Below are 19964 nucleotides of genomic sequence, written 5' to 3'. Positions count from 1 at the left end.
GTATTTTGTTGATGGAACAGAAAGTGTACATATGTGTTTAAGAATTTATGTTTTCTATTATTTTATTTTTTACTATGCTATTAATTGGTAACGTCTGGGCATCAATGTTTGCAAATAATAACGCAAATTAAAGTTACTTCCTCGACAACACCTAAACTGTCTAATCACCTATCTCTTTTCTCTTTCTATTTCTCCAAATATAATATATATTAACCTTCTTTTTTTGTTTTAAAGATAATTAATTCATTCTTACAAGTATAAAAAATATATATTAAAAAAATTAAATGATTACAAAAAAAACTCTATTAACTCAATTCAATTGAATTTGTATAGTTTATTGAGTGAGTTATCAACTAGGATGAATTGGTTCATGGATTTACCTCATTAAATTTGAAAAGTATGTTTTTTTACTTCTCATACAAATTTCCATTATTTTGAGGTGTTTGTTATTTTGGTTAATTTATTCTTCCCAACTATAAAGTAATAACTACTTTATAGTACTTTATAAGAAATTTTTAATGTTATTTTTTTAGCATTTTAGAATAAATGTTTTATAATAATATTACTTTAAATTGAGCTATTGATTTTACCTCAATGTAAGGAAATAATTTAATATAATATTAACATGTTAACTGTTTTTAGAGCAAACATTGAAGAAAGAGAAAATGTAACTAGGGGTAACTTAAATGAAGTGATTTGTAAACTTGTTATACGCTTTTTTTCATTTTGTAAATATGATAGAAAAATAAGTTCAATCAAAGTGATATACTTGAAATATACCGAGTATATATTTGATATGTTTTATATACATATTCATATACATAAAAGTTAAAATGACAAAACAAAATAAAATATTATCAAATTTTGTAGATAAGTTGATAGTCTATCAATTTTTAGGTTAAATAATGTTAAACACATTTTAGAGGACATTTGGATAAATAAAACACTTTTTCCAATGAATGAATTATTATAGTTCTCAGTTACTATTGTTAGATTATAATCGTTTGCGTTTAGTTTTGGTTATAATAATAAGTGTTTATAACATGCAAGAAGCCCTTAAACAATAACCCGACTAAATCGAATATTCAACCCAACCTTAATGTTTCATGATTAGGTTACGACGATTATTTAATTAGAGTTTGGGTTGAAGAAAATTACATGTCAAACCATAGGATTTTCCCCTCAAACACCTTAGGATTTGGTTGGAGGAATTTTTTGAACAAACTCGGATAGGTTGGTAGAAGTTTATATATTTATAATATAGTTGAAGCTAAATATTTTATTGGAGAAAGGAAGTTGAGGTCTAAAAACTAAAACACCCCTAAGCAAACGTTAGAAAGAGACGCATTTGGTTAGCCTCCAACGGCTTTCAGGGTTCCATTAGGTCACACTGCCACTCCCAACACAAACCCCCCTGCATCTCTCCGCCGCTCCTCCCCCACCTCCACCGCCACAAGCTGCAGCATCAGCCGCCCATCGGATCTCTGTGCACGCAAGAACCCACGGTGTTTAATTTTCTCTTCCGTCAGTATCAGCCTCCCGTCGCCGGTGTACTGCCGTTTCATCACCACCAACAATGGGATTGGCGGAGGGTACTCTTTCTCATCTTTCATTTTCTTGTTTCCGATCTGCATTAACCTCTTGGTGGACGAAATCTCCGCCGTACTCTTGTGGTGGTCTTTCAAATCCACACAACTTTCCATCCCTATGTAATCATCGATATTGAAATCTCTAGAAACAGGCGACAGGACCTTCTTGCTCTCCATATTTTAAATTCTTCAAATTTAGAGAGAGATTGAAGAAATGGGGATGGGTTTTTTCTTCTTTTTCTTTTTCTTTTTCTTTTTTAAAGAAATGGAGGAATAATGGGGTTATATATATTAATGAAGAGAAGGCTTAATTACTATGTTTTGTTTTCTTTAAGAAATATATTTAAATGAGAGAGTCCAAAAGAAGAGAGGGCAACGAGTGAAATAAATGGATGGAGGGATGGATGGTAAATGCAATGAATAGAAAATTGAAGATTTTTCTTTTTGGCACTCTTTTAGACATTTGTAAAGAGAGTTACAAGCTTATTTTTCAACATTTGGAAGCATGCGTGGGCTACAAAATTGCACCACGTATTTGCTTCAATGTTGCACACACAGTACAACTTACACTTTCCAATGGGTGGGTGATTATCGATCCTGCAGAATGAGGTTTTAGAAGTAGGTGACGCTAGTTGATCGGACAAGCAAAACAAAATAAAGAAGGAAGAGAAAGAGCAACGTAGAGAAGAAAAAGAAGATAAAATGGATTTAGAAAAAGGAAGGGAACAAAATGAGAAAGAGAGAGTACATAGTGATGGGGCCAGCAAGGGTGGGAGAGGCGGGAAGAGAAGAGAGAGGATAGCAAAAGAGGGAGAGGAAGAAAATGGCAAAAATAGAAGTTGGATACAATCGAGGAAGCTCCCAAAGGCAACGGGAGGATTCCATTACTAAAGAACATCGACAATAATGTGTAAAAAGATATTGGAATACGTTTGACATTTAAACTTGGGTGGAAGAAAATGCAATTCTCGAGGGCCTTCATTCATTAGCATTGGAACGGTGGGGGCCTTCATTGTTGAATGAGATTCTATTGAGCTCAATCAATGTAAGTTTAAGGCTACACCTCTGATCTTCAACTAACAACATTATATTGTAGAAGCCATTTTCCAGGAAGTCGTGCAAGGTGGGGTAAATAATTTCTTCAAATGTATTTGCTAATAGGGAAGATTGTCGTTTTCTCATTGCCATTACTTGAAAACAATTAAAGCATTGCTCCAAGCCTTTCAATGTGGAGGGGAAGGCTATTTTCTCTTTTATTGTTGGTTTCTCCTTGTGCTACTGCTCGAGGCTTTTATTCAGTCTCTGAAAAAAGTAAATAAAACAATAGAAAGCGCCCAAAAAGAGTTCAATTTTATGAATATGAATTGGCCAATTATAAAAATTATTTAAACCAAATATTGTCTCACTACCTCTTTTACAGTATAAAAGTTATAAAAATTGTTTTTGTAGCAGCTAAAACAATTTTTGTAAACATCTCTCGACAAGGTTGGCAATATATTACAATCTGTTGTTAAATTGATATCACAATGATTAAAAACCTCCAGAAATATCACTCCTGAGACAATATCTGGCAAACATATTAAAGTCTTTTTTAAACGTAGTCGAGCAAACGATGGAAAATTGACAAAACTAGCATTTTTTTTTGTTTATATTTCAAAACCAATACAGTTTTAGAAAATTCATAATTTTACTTTTCTTTTTCTTTTTCCTCAGCATCAACGGACCTCGAGGTTCTTTTCAAATTTTAAAAACTATTTAAAAGATTTATCTCAGTCTTTCTCGATCGAGTGTATCACCAAAATTGAGAACTTTAATTTAAACTAGTTAAATCTCGATCGAGTGTATCACTAAATTGAACATTAATTTAAACTAGTTATTAACTTAAAAATTACTAACCCCAATAAAAAATGAGTTGGTAGAGTGAGTGATGGAGGAACTTCCGTGTTGGTCATTTCTTTAATTTATGAATAAGATATTTTTCTGAAAATGAATAAAAACTGTCTAGATCTTAGTTTTTAGTTTCAACTCTAGACTTTAAATTCAGAAACAATCTAGCTCGAGATTATATTACACAATGCTTCTATTCTAGTTCGTGGTCATCTCGAAGGCAACGGATCAATGACAAAATTGCTTATGTTTTTAAACTAAGAACGTCTAAGTACAACCTAGATCATACTACACAATGCTACATAATTGCTTGATTTTTTCTTCCATACATTTCAGGACAACTTTAGCCGAAGTCATACTATATTATTTTTACATAATGCTTATATTTTATTTATCTCATGAACATTTCGAAACAACATTTACTAGAGACAACAACCCAAGATCATTAACATAATTACTTAAATTTTCAACTCAGTGCATCTCTTAGTCACAATGGCCCAACAACAGATAACCTAAATGGTTCAAGAAAGATTATGATTCAAAGTGGTACCTGTTGTCTCATAATTTATAAGTTAATTAGTTTAATTATTAATTATGCCATATCAATTTTTGTATTAATTGAAAACATTCAAGCTATTGTATGATCAAATAAAAATAATTAGAACACATAAATCCCAAAGAATCGTGGCAAAGAATTAACCTCAATTTCAAATTTTTAACGGAAAATACTCACAAATTTTAATGAAAAACTCTCGAATTTCAAATTTTTAATGAAAAACACTCAAAAATTTTAATATTTACAATGAAAAACACTCCCCATTACACACTGTTGAGACCGAGATATATCCTTCAAAGATTTTTAAATTTGAAAAGAATGTTGACCCCAAGAAAAACAAATGTAGGATTTTCTAAAACAGTACTGAAATATAAAACAACAAAAAAATGCTAGTTTGGTCAATTTCCCGCAAATGATTATAGCATTACTTAAGTTCATTAAAGAAATCATAGAATAAATGCAAAAAAAAATCATAATAAAACTGCATTATGAAGAAAATAACAAAATAGACAGGCTTCAACAAATAAACATATTTACAGAAACCAAAAAATTAAAATATAATAGAATCTGTATAAAAAATTAAATATCCATCAATACGGAGCACGTCTACACCTACAAATGCATGAAGCAAAATTTACCAACATAATGTAAATTTTAATGCCATGCTACAACTCTGTTTGGAAAATAAAAGTATCAATATTTTGCTATCTTGATTTTAACTATATACTCTAATTTCTTCATAAAAATGGGATTATCTCAAAAGAATGAGACAAGCATTCTATTAAACAGGTGATTACGAGGAAATAAGCATTTAACACGGGTATAATTTTAAGCCCAATGCGAGGCATTCGGATCAAATGATGAATTCCTACTCATTTTCGAACTAAAACAATCTTGTAATTGGAAGGCAAAAGGAGATTTTGGATTCTCAATTGTTTATGCATAAATAGGTATAAAACTACTTGAGCATTCTACATAAAACCTCAAAGACATTGACAAAATCTGGTTATCAACAATACAATTTTAATGCTTAAAGTTGGTAGCTACTCTGGGGACTTTAAAATCAGTGCAACTTTTACCTTTGCTGAAAAGAAAAGGTGCAAAAGAAAATAAATAAACTAACGTTCTCAATGACACAAAAATCACTGATCACCGGGAAGCGATTTGATAATATCAGAATCACCTGGAAAAGAAAGAAAGGAGGAATCTTGGTAAAACCAATCAATAAAAGTCGAGTACAAGGCACCTAAATGTTTCACTATTTTCTATTTTTGATTTAAACTTAAACAGGTTTATCATTTTGGTGCCAATTTTCAAGGTGTTGCATTTTAAAACCCAACACTCAACTACATGTGTTCTCTAAAATACCACAGAAAATATATGCTCTCAGTATGAAATTAATTCACAAAGTAAAGGAAAATCAAATGGCCATATATTAATTTCTGTTTCAATTATTTATGCAAACTTCAAGAACTGAAATATAAGAACCACCGTAATGAAATAGAAATGGAATTTAATAAACCGAATAAAAAAGTTTGTAGTACCTGGATCGATAATGCTAAGGCAGGAGACACGGTAATACTTGCCACAAGCAGTTCCAAGATCAACATTACCTAAGCATACATAAATAACAAAAATAATAAATAAAACATACAAATAATAACAGTGCCTGAAAATACATAGAAGTAAAGCAGAACAATTGACAATACATGTCTAATCAACTGACTAAGATTTAAACTAAACACGTATAAATGGAATGAGTTCAAATTAAATTGATTGACCAACATAAATATTATGAGCAAGAAGAAAGCCAATTACTACCAATGATAGAAACCCACTTGTTTAATTCAATAGGCTTCATACCAAGATCAAAACAACTGTTGAAAGATAATGGTAGCAAATCAGTAGGAAAGTACAAAACTAAGCATATTTATTTAGCCATAACCTCCTTATCTGGACACTCTGACACTTGATAAAAATGTTTTTCCTGTGTTAGAGCCCTAAATTTAACATTCCTGTGTCTATTTGTGCCTTCCTTCACAGGTATGCAAATAGCTCCTACCTCGCAAATAGTTCTACAAAGATTACAGTGTGAACAATTGAACAAACTACACACTGAATTATTAGTTTATTTGAACACAGAAAGCTCCATTATGAGCACTATTCGTAGCAGAATACCCAGCCATTACCTAATTTATCAAGTTACTCAAATATACAATTAGAAACAGAGTAAATACTTGCCCAGATTATCCAAAATGCTAACTCTAATTTGTGTCAAGTATAAGAGTTGTTTTTCTTATTCTACAATTATGAAAGATGTGCTAACATTATAAAGAAAAAGGAGCAGTCAAGTCCCATAAACCAGAAACCATGCATATGAGGCTCCAAAATGTTATAAAGCTTGCAACTTGGAAAAAATAAACAACCATCTACCAAGTAGACTATTTAAAAAAAACTTACTTCCGTTGTAGTGGTGAACTCCTATTTTGGCAAGCATTGCGTAGTACTCAATCTCGGATTTACGCAGAGGTGGGCAGTTGTTCGATAGAATAATAAGCTTCCCTGTATTTTCACAGATCGAAATATTTAACTGTGTAAAAAAAAACAAATACAGGATAAAACCTTAAATTGAAAGAAGAAACGGATGAAAACCTTTGGAACCTCTGATAGTACGAAGAACGGTTTTGTAACCGAGTGTGTACTTGCCGCTCTTCATGACAAGGGCCAGCCTGTTGTTAATGCTCTCGTGAGTCTTCTTCTGCAAATTACAACACCAAAGATCATCAAAATCATCAAAAACCAGTATCCATAAACTAAATGGAAGTGCGACATTAGAGTGATACTTACGGTCTTCTTCGCCGGCGCCATCGTTGCTACTCAAAAGGTGTAGGAATACCTAAAGAAAGATGAAACTGATAAAGAAAAGATGAAATATGGAAGTACTTCAAATTTTATGGGTTTCAAATTAGGGTTTCAATCCATACCTTCTAGCTTTTTTCACGACAAGGGGTGGCGGGGATAGAATTAGGGTTTCCAATTTTTATAACAGTTTTTATTCAATTCAACGGGCTTTTTCTGGGCCTAGCTGAAAATATTAATGGGCTTCTTAAATTATGGGTTTTACATTTTTTTTTTCATCCCTCCCACTCTTGCTCTTCGTCCAACTAAAACATTAACATTGTAGGACCGTTTTGGGGAAGGGCGGTTTACTGGTTAGTGTTATATGATCATAGTATTATTGCAAAACTAGTGCTCTCGTAGTACAGTATATATTTGATGGAATGATTGTTATAGGTAGTATTATGAAAATATATATTTGGAGGAAGGTTTACGATAATATTCGTTTGTTATAGATAGTATTGTGAAAATATGTGTTTGGAAGAAGGTTTACGATAATATTCGTTCGAGAAAGTATTAGGCAAGCTCTAGTCGTTTCCTTCTTTTATTTATATTTATATTTTATAGGTTGTGAAAAATAAGTTTATATCCAATTATAAGTTCTCTAGAGGGTGTTTGTGATAAGAAAATTTTAGAATCAATTTTATTTGGGTGACCTCGAACCAATTTTTAAATTATTATGAAAGTGACAATTTGAGTTTTAATTTTAAACCGCAGGCAATATGGTCATTTCTTCTCCTCTTCTTGTTACTTATTAATAAAGAAGAAAGAAAGGAGATCCAGAATTTTCTTTCTTCTCTCCTTCTTCACGCACACCCTCTCTCCTTTCCAATTATCTCTCGCCCGAAACCCTTCTTCCTCTCCATCACGCCAACGCCACCACCAACCTTGATCGTCATTGCGCCGCTTGACTCGTTGGATGATGTTCAACACGCCACGTCGCCACCTCGCCTGTCGTCGTCAACTGTGTAGCTCTAGATCAAGTCTACATCCGAAGAAGTCGCTGGGAGTTGCTCAGTTTGCAGATCTGCTAAGCTGAGTTCGTTCAAAACCATCGTGTTGCTCCTCGTCTATAGCTCCTCGCATTGTGCCGTGCCGTCTCTAGCTTGTGGATCTGTTCATGTGGACAGATTTGGTGCTTTCTCCTGAATTTGTGGGTTTTTTTCTTAAAGAGTCTCGAATACCCATTAAGTTTTGACTTGATTTTCACTTACATTTTGGTGTTAGATTTAGACTCTTGGACTAGTTTTAGCCGTTTGTTTAGTTTTTAGGAATCTCGGATTTGGGCTTCTTGGCACATCTTGGATAAGTTTATAAGCTTTTTGGAGCTAGTGTTGAATACCCATTTAACTTTAGTGATAATATCGAGTAACCCTTCAAGGGCGGTTTGTTGAGTTCTTGGTAAGGTTCTGATTAGTTTTATTGAACTTTCTTAGAGTTATTGAGTGCCCAATAAGTTTAAGCATTAAAATAAAATTACCATGATGCTCGGTCTTAGAGTTCAAGGGTCGAAATGGACTTTCCATTAACTTTGGAGTTCACTTGAGTGCTACCTCTATAAACTTGAAACATAAAATGGTTTTAGGTACTAGATTCAAATTTAGAAAACACATTGTTGTTAAATACCCATTTAGTTTGAGTGTGAACTTGATTTTACCCATATTGTTTTGTATGAGAAATTGAAGATTTATAGAACTTGGAAGCATTGGTCAACACGATTAAGGTTGTTTTAGATAAGTTTAGGTAAGTTCCTAAGTTAGATTGATATTTAGATTGTTAATTAATCTAAATCTTCAAGATGTGGATATTGGTTACAAGAATATATTAAAATGAAAGACTCAATCAGTTTAACTCAAGTTAGACATCCAATTTTATAAGAATTTAAATTTGAGGTTTAAGGAATTGGACGTGGATTTTTAATCTAGTCTAAGGAGATTCAAGAATTTAAGGACTCTATAAATGTAAAATAGCTTGAATGCTCATAATGAAGTGTTTTTCGAGATTGTTGTGTCGTCTTGCTAAGTGAAGACAATCGAGAGATGTTAATCTTTGTTTCAGGCCAAATTGAAATGGGGAAGCGTATAATTCCAGGAGATTGAGTCATTGATAGCGAGTGGTTTATTTTCAAGTATTTTCATTATAAATTTATATTTGTTATTATACAATGATTGTGAAAACTTCGAGCATGATTACTTAATAAACTATGCGTTAGAATATTTTTTTAAAATATGATTTTCACGTTTCAACCATGAACGCTTATATTTTAGAAGCATTATTGAACTTGGATTTACTAATCACGAATTATATGGCAATTGGTTTGAAGAATACTTGATCTGTTATTAAACATGGGTATTTTGAATAGAAGATTATTCTTAAAACATGTATTGATCGCTAAGGATTGAAAATGATTTTATAAAATGTGTTTCTGACCATGTTTGGCTTTTAAACATAAAATATGTGATGTTATGAATGTCGGTGATTTACCCATAAGTTACGTGAATGTGTTTTCATAGCGTCACCTATGGTTGTCAAGGGATTTCAAGGCTGAAAGAGGTCGTGACCAGAGATCTGAGAACCTAAACCTAGGTGAGAACATGGATAAAGGATTGTGATTTGGCTTCGAGCCTAGCTCAACCCATAATGGGTGGCCCTATGTGGACATAGGTACAAATATAGAGATTGTTACCATGGTAGGTGCTAAGTGTGTGTGATCTCAATTTGATCGTGTGTTTTCTTGTGGATATGGATCACGTATGAGTTATTCTCGATCGTGTATTTACTACGCTATCATGGTTGGATTGGATGGAGGTTGTTACTATGGTAGGTGCTAAGTATGTGTGAGCTTAGTTTGACTGCATGTTTCCTTGAGGATATGGATCACGTGTGAGTTTTTCTCGGTTGTGTATTTAGTATTATACCATGGTTAAATTTGATGAAGGTTTCTATCATGGCTAGTACTAAATATGTGTGAGTTAGGTTTGGTCGCATGATTCCTTGATCATATGCGAGCTATAAATCGAATATGTTGTTCGTAACCTTGGTTGGACTAATTAAAATATCGTTATACCCGAGACTACATCTTGCTCCTTAAGTCTCATTGATCCACTATTGAACAAATGGTTTAAGGATCAAGTTATAAATTGAATCCCTCTCGGATCAATGAGAGGGTAGGCCTCTTATTCAAGACTTGGATTCAACCTTTAAGGGAACAACGACCTATCTACTATCTCTAAAGCGGGTAAAAGTGAATTTCATTGTGCACCCTATGTCGCTAGCCATCCACTCGATCTTACCCCTAAAATAGGAGGCTTATTGGGCCGGCGTTGTTGAGCTTCTCACACCTATGAAAATCTAAGGATAATTTTGTTTGAACAAAAGTTCATAGTTAGCTTAGAATTAAGATTAAGTTACCTAAGTCATCAATAATTTAAATAGTTAGTTTCATACAGTCAACGATGTTATAACTTAAAAGTGACTATGTTATAGTTTCAGTTTTATGCAAACTCTTTATATAGAATGTCCTCACTTCCATATCTCTACATGAACAATTCAGGATCACATCGTTTGTACTAGTAACAAGGCGAGTTGCATTCATAGTGTCCCTAGAATAAGGCATCCAACCTTATTCATACACTATAGATCGTTTGGATTATATACTCAAACTTTATTAATGATTATGTCTCTTTATAGAGTTCAAGTCTACACTAATAGTCTCAAAACTTTAGTTTATTGGATTCAAAATTATAATATTCTATTTTCACTGATAAGTCCTTAATTACCACTTTATCGAATGGAATATAATTTTAAACTACAAATTACGAGTTTTAGAACATAAATTTCAACATTAACAACCTTTTTCAATTCTTAAATTAAACTTAATACAAATACAAGCTTATAATTTAACAAATACTAAATCTAAAACTGCAGGCCTTCAAAACCTATCACATATCTTAATGTCTACTTTAAGCCCTCATTACCTAGTGTCACGGTCATATTTTTCTAAGTTGTGTTTAGTTATGGTTATATGCTCCGAATACCCATAGTTTATCTTATCTTTATGTTGCATATCTAGTTTAAGTAGTTGCCTTTTTTTTAAGTCATAAAGTTTGGGTGTGACGTTTTGGTATTTTCATATGCAAGCCCACCAGAGCTGAAAATGTTTAAAATGTACTGTAGGGGAGACATCCCCGCCCAAACATTAGTTGTACGCTTTGCAAGCGACCTTTTTTCCTTGCAACCGACAATTTTTAATGTTTATTGTAACGTCTATTTCAATGTATTTATTTCATTCCCACATTTTATAAACAAATTTTTCAAGAACGCCAAGGAAGGTTACGACATACGTCGACTAATCCACAGCTTTCGGATTTTGATAGGTTGACTTATTCATCGAGTTAGAATAAGTGTTGCACAAGCGTCCTTCTCGAGGTTGAAATGCTACAATTGTGACATCTAGCAGCTCACCTTGACCTTCACGACATGGCCTCAAGGCTTCCCTTAGTGAAGGAAAAATTTTAAACCATAAGCCCAAATGCTTAATGAGCGACAATTTTAGGAAAACCTTTGGGGAATACAAAATCCTACATAAATTCATTTTACAAGAACATTTCACAACACCTCGTCTCGTGCCTAAACATTAAGCACACATTAGTTTCTACTTATTTCTCTTTGCTTGGACATTGAACTTCCTCAATGCGTAAACTACTGTGATGACTCATTTCACCATCAGTTATAGCAGTTGGACACGCTATTAACACATCGAAATTACTTACAGACTCATAAGTGCACAACACAAATTAATTGCATCGAAGAGACTCATGAAAAGACTGCAGATATTGAAACAATTACAATTTACAAACGTTAACATTTTGGTATTTTATAAAATATCATGCACGTGTTATGCGCGCATTTTGCCAAAAAAAAATTGGTTGCAAGATCAAATGGGTTGCCAAAAAGTTGTGCCGTCTTCTTCTCCTTCATGTACAACTACAAATGGGTTGCTAACATGCTTTTGGGGACCTTCTTCATCAACCACACGATTTTTTTCTTTCTTTTTCATAAATGATGTGTCTTTCATCTTCTTGGTCCAATTTTTTTGGTTTGGTTACCTCTGCCTTGCCGACGAAATACCCAATTTTTTTTCTATTCCACACAATTCATCTCCCTCATTGTTTTGTAGTCGACTGTAAGTAAGTTTACAAGTATCTTTAAATCAATTTACCCATGGGTATTTTCTTCTAACCTCTTCAGCGACTTTGATTTCAACATATCTATTTTCTATTTTTGGGTTTATGTCACGATATTGGTTCAAATTAATTGCAGACAACATAATTTCGTTAATTCTCCTCGCCAATTTTTCTTTCAGTTTGGGTTACACAAGCTCCAATTTGAAAATAGTTTCGTAGTCTTCATTCCCACAGACAATTTCATCTTTGTTCACTTTTCTTCTTCATCTAGTTCAAGATGTGCAATCTCGCATTGATTTCGTCTTTCTTTGGTGACTTTGTTTCAACACTTCAAAGTTACTTTTTAATTCTTGTGTAAGTTTCCAATATTTGTTCATCACTCACATCTTTACAATGAATTTTTTGAATTACATATTTTTTAAGTTCTTGCAAATGTTATGAAAATTGCTCCACGTTTTGAGTTATCTCTCTCAACAACGTTGGATTTTCTTGACATCCTTCTTCATTTCTTGAAAAACTTCGCAATGAATGTAAAAATTGAGTGTTTTTTTAATAAGCTTCTTCATCGTAATTATTGTAGGACCGATTCTTAAATTTTATAGTATATTTCTTTGTCTTTCTTGGTTAGCTCTAAAATAATTTGTCCCAAATTAAAATTTTATTCTTGAAAATTCTTTGGGTTTTTTTTTTTTATTTTTGAAATCTTAAAGGCTCCCTTTGTTAAATGTGTGTTGTTCAACAACATGCACAACTCACAAACTCCCTCATATGATCAAAGTCACAAACAGTTTCTTCATTTTCCACCAATGACCGTTAATGTTGGCCCAAATGGCTGCTCTAATACCAAATTTGATGTATACAAAATATGAGAACTTTATTAATGTTTAAAAGTTATGAATATAAGACTGCAAATACCCTATTTGTAATTCAAAAGGCAAACTAATCCGAAATTTAATTAATAAAGGAAATTAATCCTAATTCTAATAAACCAAAAAAACTAATAGTAATAAATTAAGAATTTGACTATAATATTTTATCCCTCCTACATTATAACTTTATAAGTTTGTGTCTATATTAGGAACGTTCTTAAATGAATTTTGACACCAAAATCACAAAAAATGAATGAACAAAAGCTAAGAAACCGTCAATTTTCGACACTAAGAAAAAATAAAAAGAAAAAAGGGTGTCGGATGCTGGGAATGAGGGCCGACATCAACATAACATCAATAACACATCATCATGCACGTCGGCTGGTCAACTCAAATTAGCGGTTCTAATAGGCAAGTAAACTGGTAAAATATTTACATCGTATAGAACAATTCTAAAAATGAAAAAAGCCCCACTAGCCTATAATGAAAAATATCAAAAATGTCCATCAGCACATGATTAACGACCACACACATGCATGTAATGATCATCATGATACATGATCATGTAGATATAATGATACATAGTCGTGTTGGTAGTATCAATACAATCGTTTAGTTCTTTTTAATGATGAAAAAAGAGCTTCAAATCTAAAAATTGTATTGACCATGCTAAACGATCGTTGTTTAGATCATATCCACCCTAATTGTGTAGTTCTTTTTTAAACTATGAAAAAAGAGCTTTAAATCTAAACGATCATGTTACTATGGTAAACGATCGTTTATATCATATCCACACGATCATGTAGTTCGTTTTAAACTATAAAAAATAGTTTCAACTCTAAAATGTTCGTGTTGACAATGGTAAACAATTGTTTAGATCATGCAACAATGATATTTTAAAGGATCTTGATATTCTTGAATATGGGGAAAATGAAGTTCAATATTCTTTTCAAACGATCTCTTGAACATTTTTGAGATTTAAACCAAAGAATGATACTTTAAAATAAAGAAAATCTGGAAGAGAAGCTAAAGAAATCTAAAAGAGAATATGAATAAATCAGAAAAAAATAAGGAAGAAAGAGAAGTGACGAATCGTATCCACAATATTCAAGAGCAAATATGGAAATTATGAAAATATTATACCGACTTCGTGGACTTTTACATTTTGTTACATGGATCGTAAATATTTTATCGATTCGTTACATTTATGAAAAATTCTCTAAAATTGACACAAGTTATTATTCGTTGTTACACGGAGAATCGAGTTGCATGTGTATCCAAAGAATAAAATAATTAAAAGTAGTAGGAAATGGTTAATATAGTAAGAGGAGGAGAAGTAATTTGAAAATTAGAAAATAAGGAAGACAGGAAACATAATGACGAAGGCAATGAAATACGTAACTGCATGTGCAAGCTAAGTTCTTTGGTTGACCTAAAACAACATATCTTTCTCGTAAATAAAGAAATGGACAATTATCCTTCAACACATCTATGCGTTTTGCCAAATCATTTTCTTCCAAATTTAACACATACCAAACATCTTTCTAATTTCTTCCTCATTTTGATAGTTTCCACTTTCCATACATATTCGCACACAGATGTATCTTTTGTCACATATGGTTCTCAAATTACCATTTATATTTTTCTTATCCTTTATCCTTTTTTATTATTATTATTAAATTAATTAGTATTGAGTTATTGTAAAAGAAAAATATCCATTTGGCTTTTGTTATTGCATTGCACAGAAAACTTTTACGAATAAATTTAATTAAAATAATGATGAACTCATGCCTATAGTCAGGAAATTATTATAAAGAAAATTCAGGTATCACAACAATTTTTTAATAAATGATTTAACTTTTGTTTAGTATGGTGTTGAAAATATAAGACCCCCTGTTTTCTAAAATTAACCATATAAAATAGTGTTTGAAAAAATCAAGTTAAAATTTGAAAGCTTAGTTTTGAATAAGTTACTGTGTTTTGTTTTTCAAATTTGGTAAGAATTTAGCTCTTCTATTTAAGAAAGATATAAATATGAAAATGAAAAAGAAAAAGAAAGTTTAATTAAAAAAAAAAACAAAATTATTACAAATTAGGACTTAAAGGTTGGATTGCAATATATGGATAATGGATATATATATATATAGTATGTCTCAATCATCATTGATTTTGTTTTCTCACTCGATGTACATGATCTAAGTAAAAAAGTTACAAAGGACAAAAACAATTTGTGTTGGAATTAAAACTTTCTAAATAAAAAAATAAATTATAATCTAACAAAAAATATACTTTTATTTATTAGAAAATTTGTAGGCAAAGTTAGAAGGGTTTGGTTCTTGAGTTAAAACAAAAGCCTAATCAATGAATAGAATATATGTCAATGTGAGTAACTTTTTAATAAGATAATAATGGACATACCGCTTCTTAAACTATCTTTGGATTCACACTTGTTGGCGTTATTTTAAACTACATGGGTTGCATGTGTTCAATAATGTTGAAAATAAAAGTAGGGAGAGCGATAAAACGAACTACACGAACGTGTTGGTATGATCTAAACAATAGCTTACTATAGTTAACACGATCATTTACATTTGAATCGCTTATCATAATCAACACGATCGTTTTTCATGATCAACACGATTGTTTGTTATGATCAAATTAACAATCGTTTAATTTGAAGTTTTTAACGATCCTTTATATTGGTTGGGTAAGTATTTTGTGAATGTGGTTATATATATATTTTTATTTCCCAATTTATTATAAAAACTATTCTATATCTAAATTGAATCTTAATGAACTTATATGTTATTTGGTCGAAACTGCGTTTTTATGGAAAGCTAAATGAGCGAGCATTAGCATATAAGTATCACTCCAAACTCTTCCATTTTCCCATCACTTACTTCCCTTACTTCTCTCAAACATATCCAAACACTTTTACAATTCAATTTTCAAATGCCTCTTGTTGGAAACTTACCCCTTCTTTCCCTTCTGTTTCTATTTCTTAACCATGGTTTGGCTGCTGGATCGACATTCAACATCGTTAGTCTCGGAGCCATAGCTGATGGCAAGACGGACGCCTCACATGCATTTCAAGAGGCATGGGCCAACGCCTGTGGCTCATCAGAACCGGCCACCATTTACGTGCCTAACGGTGCATTCTACATTCAGAGTGGGAACTTTAGTGGACCTTGTAAGAACAATGCTATTACTATTGTCATCAATGGCACTCTTATTGCTTCTTCAAATATTCAAGTTTTAGCTCAATCTCAAGCTTGGATAGCATTTAGACAAATAAATGGGCTTTCCATTTATGGTGGTGTTATCGATGGTCAAGGAATTGGGTTATGGAATTGTAAGCATTCAGGAAAGAGTTGCCCTGATGGAGCCACGGTATGCAAATAAATTTTGAAACAAAAAAATGCAAGGTTGAATTTTGATTTGTACTGATTATTATTGTTCTTCATTTGTTTTGAATGTGTGTACGTAGAATCTTGAAATCTCCCATGCACAAAATGTAAATGTGAATGGACTATCTTCGATTAATAGCCAAATGTTCAATATTGTGGTGTATGGTTGTGAAAATGTGCAAATCCAAGGAGTGAATGTCTCGTCTGCGGGCGATAGTCCAAACACTGATGGCATCCATGTCCAGCAATCATTGAACGTGAACATATCGAGCACAAGCATTGGCACCGGTGACGACTGCATTTCAATTGGTCCAGGAACTACCAACTTGTGGATGGAAAATATTAAATGTGGACCCGGACATGGAATCAGGTAAATTAAACTAGGGGTAGATGACAATAATTTATATGTTTAGTAAGGTTGATGAAAGTGTTACGATATTTTTATCATCTTTAAAATTGTTCCAACCATGCCATCAAATACTTAACATCAATATCTATGAAACAAAATTTGAATTTGATGTGTATAGAAATAACAAAACAATGAGACCAACCAAAATGATTTTGGCCTTGTTTTTAAATAAAAAAATATGCTTCTTCCATCCAATATTTTAAGGTTGCTTTTTAATTATACAAAATATCATTAATAAATGTTGATACATAATGGTAGACTACTATCAAGATAGATGTTTGTAAATACTAACAAAACAACCCTTATCACTCTCCAATATTACTATATATATATATATATTTAAAATTTTTAGTAATTTTTTTATTTAAAACAATTTTATATATTTTTAAGTTTTCTACTTCATTAAAAAAAAAAAGCATTATAATTGAAAGCAAAGTTGGAAAAATCATTTTTAAGTCAAATTCAGGTCGTTATTTCAAAAACATATTTTAAAAGAAGTATTAAAAGAAAAAGAAAAAAGTGGTCTGTCATACTAAAAGGAAAAATTAATAGCTATGAATAGAAGTAATTTCGAAATTAAAGGACAATAATTATTATTTACATATCTCAACAAACAAAATGGTGTGCATCAAATTTCCATATGGTGGTAAAATAACCAAATGGTGTGCATCAAATTTCCATATGGTGGTAAAATAAGATAAAACAGTCAGTTTTTAATAAATAAAAATCTCTGCATGTCAAATTCTTATTTATCACTAAGTTTAATTGATTTTCATTCCTAGCAATTTCAAAATCGTTTTAAAAATATCCTAGACACACGATTGAAAAGTGATATTAACCCTTTCAAGAATAGTTGAAAAGAAGTTAAAAGTAGTTACACACGACATATTTTGTCATAAGCTTAGAGAAAAATTTTCATACCATCCTCGATTCATTACTTGTCCTCATCTATTAGCATTTAAGAAAAATATAGGTCCATAAATTAAATGAATTTATATCATTGGATAACATATGTCAAATGATGAACGAGAGCAAAGTATGTGTTGTGTAATTGTAGCATTGGGAGCTTGGGGAGGCAAGTAGAAGAGGCTGGAGTGGAAAACGTGACGGTAACAACTGCAACTTTCACGGGGACTCAAAATGGAGTTAGGATTAAGTCTTGGGGAAGACCAAGCAATGCGTTCGCTAATAAAATTCTTTTTCAACACATTCGTTTCTATAATGTCAACAATCCTATCTTAATCGATCAAAATTATTGTCCAAATAACCAAGGCTGCCCTGGTCAGGTACGTTATTTATAGTTGTATCTATCATTGTGTAACTCATTTAGGGTATCAAAACACAAGTAACCATCATCTGTTTTTCCTTTAAAGCTTGAAATAACTAATTTACTTTAGACGAAAATTTAGTGAGCAAATATATGCATTCGACATAACCCTTCATGTATCTCTGTAAAGGATGGATAATTGTCTATTTTAATTTAGCCATCATAAACTTTAATTTTTAATTACATTTCAAAGATTTTTGTTGAAGATATAATTGGCATGTCCTCACCTTGTAGTATAATTTCTCCTTGCATAGGAAAACATGACACTTTGAATGTTGCATTTGATTTGTATATATCATTGTTTCACTTTAGGGTTAGTTTATATGTTGCATTTTCTTGCTTCCAAGTTACCAAACATATATGAGGATTTTGCTTTTAAGAAACAAAATTTGAAGAACTAAAAAACAAAAACAAAAATTTAAATGGTTATCAAATAGAATGTTTTGCTCAACCTTTTACCATATTCTAATTTTTCAATTAACCCATCACAATTAAAATATTAGTTAACTTTCTTTTATTATTTAGTTATGGTCCAAATACAAAATTTGAAATAAATCAATTTCAAATATTTATCCTAAATTGCATGCAAAGTGTTTAGTTTTAAATTATTCCTCAAATTTCAAATTACATAATTTAAAATCGTTTCAGGCGGATATGTATATCCTTGTTGATTCAATTTTCATAACATTGTGATTTTTGTGTGTGTGACTAGGCTTCCGGAGTTAAAGTTAGCGATGTGACCTATCAAGACGTTAACGGAACATCAGCCAGTGAAGTAGCAATCAATTTTGATTGTAGCCCAACAAATCCATGCACTGGAATAACGTTGGAAGACATACAACTCACTTACAACAATCAAATTCCAAAAGCTTCATGTAAAAATGCTCGTGGAACTGCCTCTGGTCCTCTTCAACCTCGGAGTTGCTTGGCTTAGGCAAAACTATATTATTTTCTGGTTTTAAGAGTTTTGGCATTGCCATATTTTAGCTCTATGTTTAAATATTCCTTCATCCTATAAAAGTATATGAATAACTCTTATCTTTTTTAATAATGTGTTGGAAACAAATGTCGATTCTAGTTGTACTGTATCAAACCACTGTTTTGAAAGCAAAATTCGATGTGACATCGACGCAAAATCACATATGTCGGTTGCTCTCCAATGTTAACACAACTTTCCAACTTAAACGTGCACTCGCTGGAGTAAGGAGTAGAATCAAAAGAAAAATTGGTTAGAGAAAGTAAATTAGGATTTTTTTTTTGTTGGAAGAAAAAACTCCACCCACCCAAAATCTTTTAACATCAAATATATATTTGAAAAGAACAATGATTTTAGAATTATAAAATGTATTAAATAATAATTATTATTAATTTTCAACTCAAACATTAATCATAAATAAGTACAATGATAATCATTATCTAACAATTCCACATGAATGCAATGGTAGTCATTCGTGGGCGATTATTGGGAATGACTATCATTGCATTCTAGTAATTAAAATAGTAATAAAGCTAAGTATTTTCTCTAAGTAAAGAAAGAGGCCGTATAAACTCAAATATCAATATCTTTCGATTTGAATTGATGCATAGTGAGGTGAGGCAATAATCTAACTAAAGAAAGTAAGTGACCTTTTTAACTTTCAATAACTATGGTTGAGACTCCCACAACACGTTTACTTTATAAATTTCCATTGATTCCGCCATAAAGTCTATTACAATAGATAACTCAAAACGATGCTATTTAAAGTCATGTACATAGAACCTCGAATCAACGTGAAAGCTCTTGAAAAATATCCTTAAACTTTTTCATAGAAGGCGCCCACACCTTTACAATCATGT

The 19964-nt window shown here is 31.8% G+C and overlaps 3 protein-coding genes across 3 annotated transcripts; 1 reads left to right on the top strand and 2 right to left on the bottom strand.

The window, feature by feature from the left end:
• Positions 1 to 1261: 1261 nt before the first annotated feature.
• Positions 1262 to 1854, bottom strand: LOC105435672 (hypothetical protein). The gene has a single exon (XM_011657911.2). It carries the CDS (start codon positions 1764 to 1766, stop codon positions 1386 to 1388), a length of 381 nt encoding a protein of 126 aa, XP_011656213.1. The 5' UTR covers positions 1767 to 1854; the 3' UTR covers positions 1262 to 1385.
• A 3053-nt stretch (positions 1855 to 4907) lies between these two features.
• On the bottom strand, positions 4908 to 7126 carry LOC101215990 (60S ribosomal protein L30). Its single transcript, XM_004140263.3, has 6 exons — positions 7017 to 7126; positions 6880 to 6928; positions 6685 to 6790; positions 6493 to 6594; positions 5577 to 5645; positions 4908 to 5215 (listed from the first exon to the last, which is right to left on the bottom strand). The coding sequence occupies exons 2-6, from the start codon at positions 6898 to 6900 to the stop codon at positions 5175 to 5177; spliced, it is 339 nt and encodes a 112-aa protein (XP_004140311.1). The 5' UTR covers positions 6901 to 6928; positions 7017 to 7126; the 3' UTR covers positions 4908 to 5174.
• Positions 7127 to 15937: 8811 nt separating this feature from the next.
• LOC101211411 (polygalacturonase) lies at positions 15938 to 19062 on the top strand. The gene is made up of 4 exons (XM_004140323.1): positions 15938 to 16375; positions 16473 to 16762; positions 17859 to 18087; positions 18841 to 19062. Exons 1-4 carry the CDS (start codon positions 15938 to 15940, stop codon positions 19060 to 19062), a joined length of 1179 nt encoding a protein of 392 aa, XP_004140371.1.
• Positions 19063 to 19964: the final 902 nt, after the last annotated feature.

This window comes from Cucumis sativus, chromosome 5, assembly GCF_000004075.3.
Source record: "Cucumis sativus cultivar 9930 chromosome 5, Cucumber_9930_V3, whole genome shotgun sequence".
NCBI lineage: Eukaryota > Viridiplantae > Streptophyta > Magnoliopsida > Cucurbitales > Cucurbitaceae > Cucumis > Cucumis sativus.
This window is presented reverse-complemented; position numbering and strand designations above follow the sequence as displayed.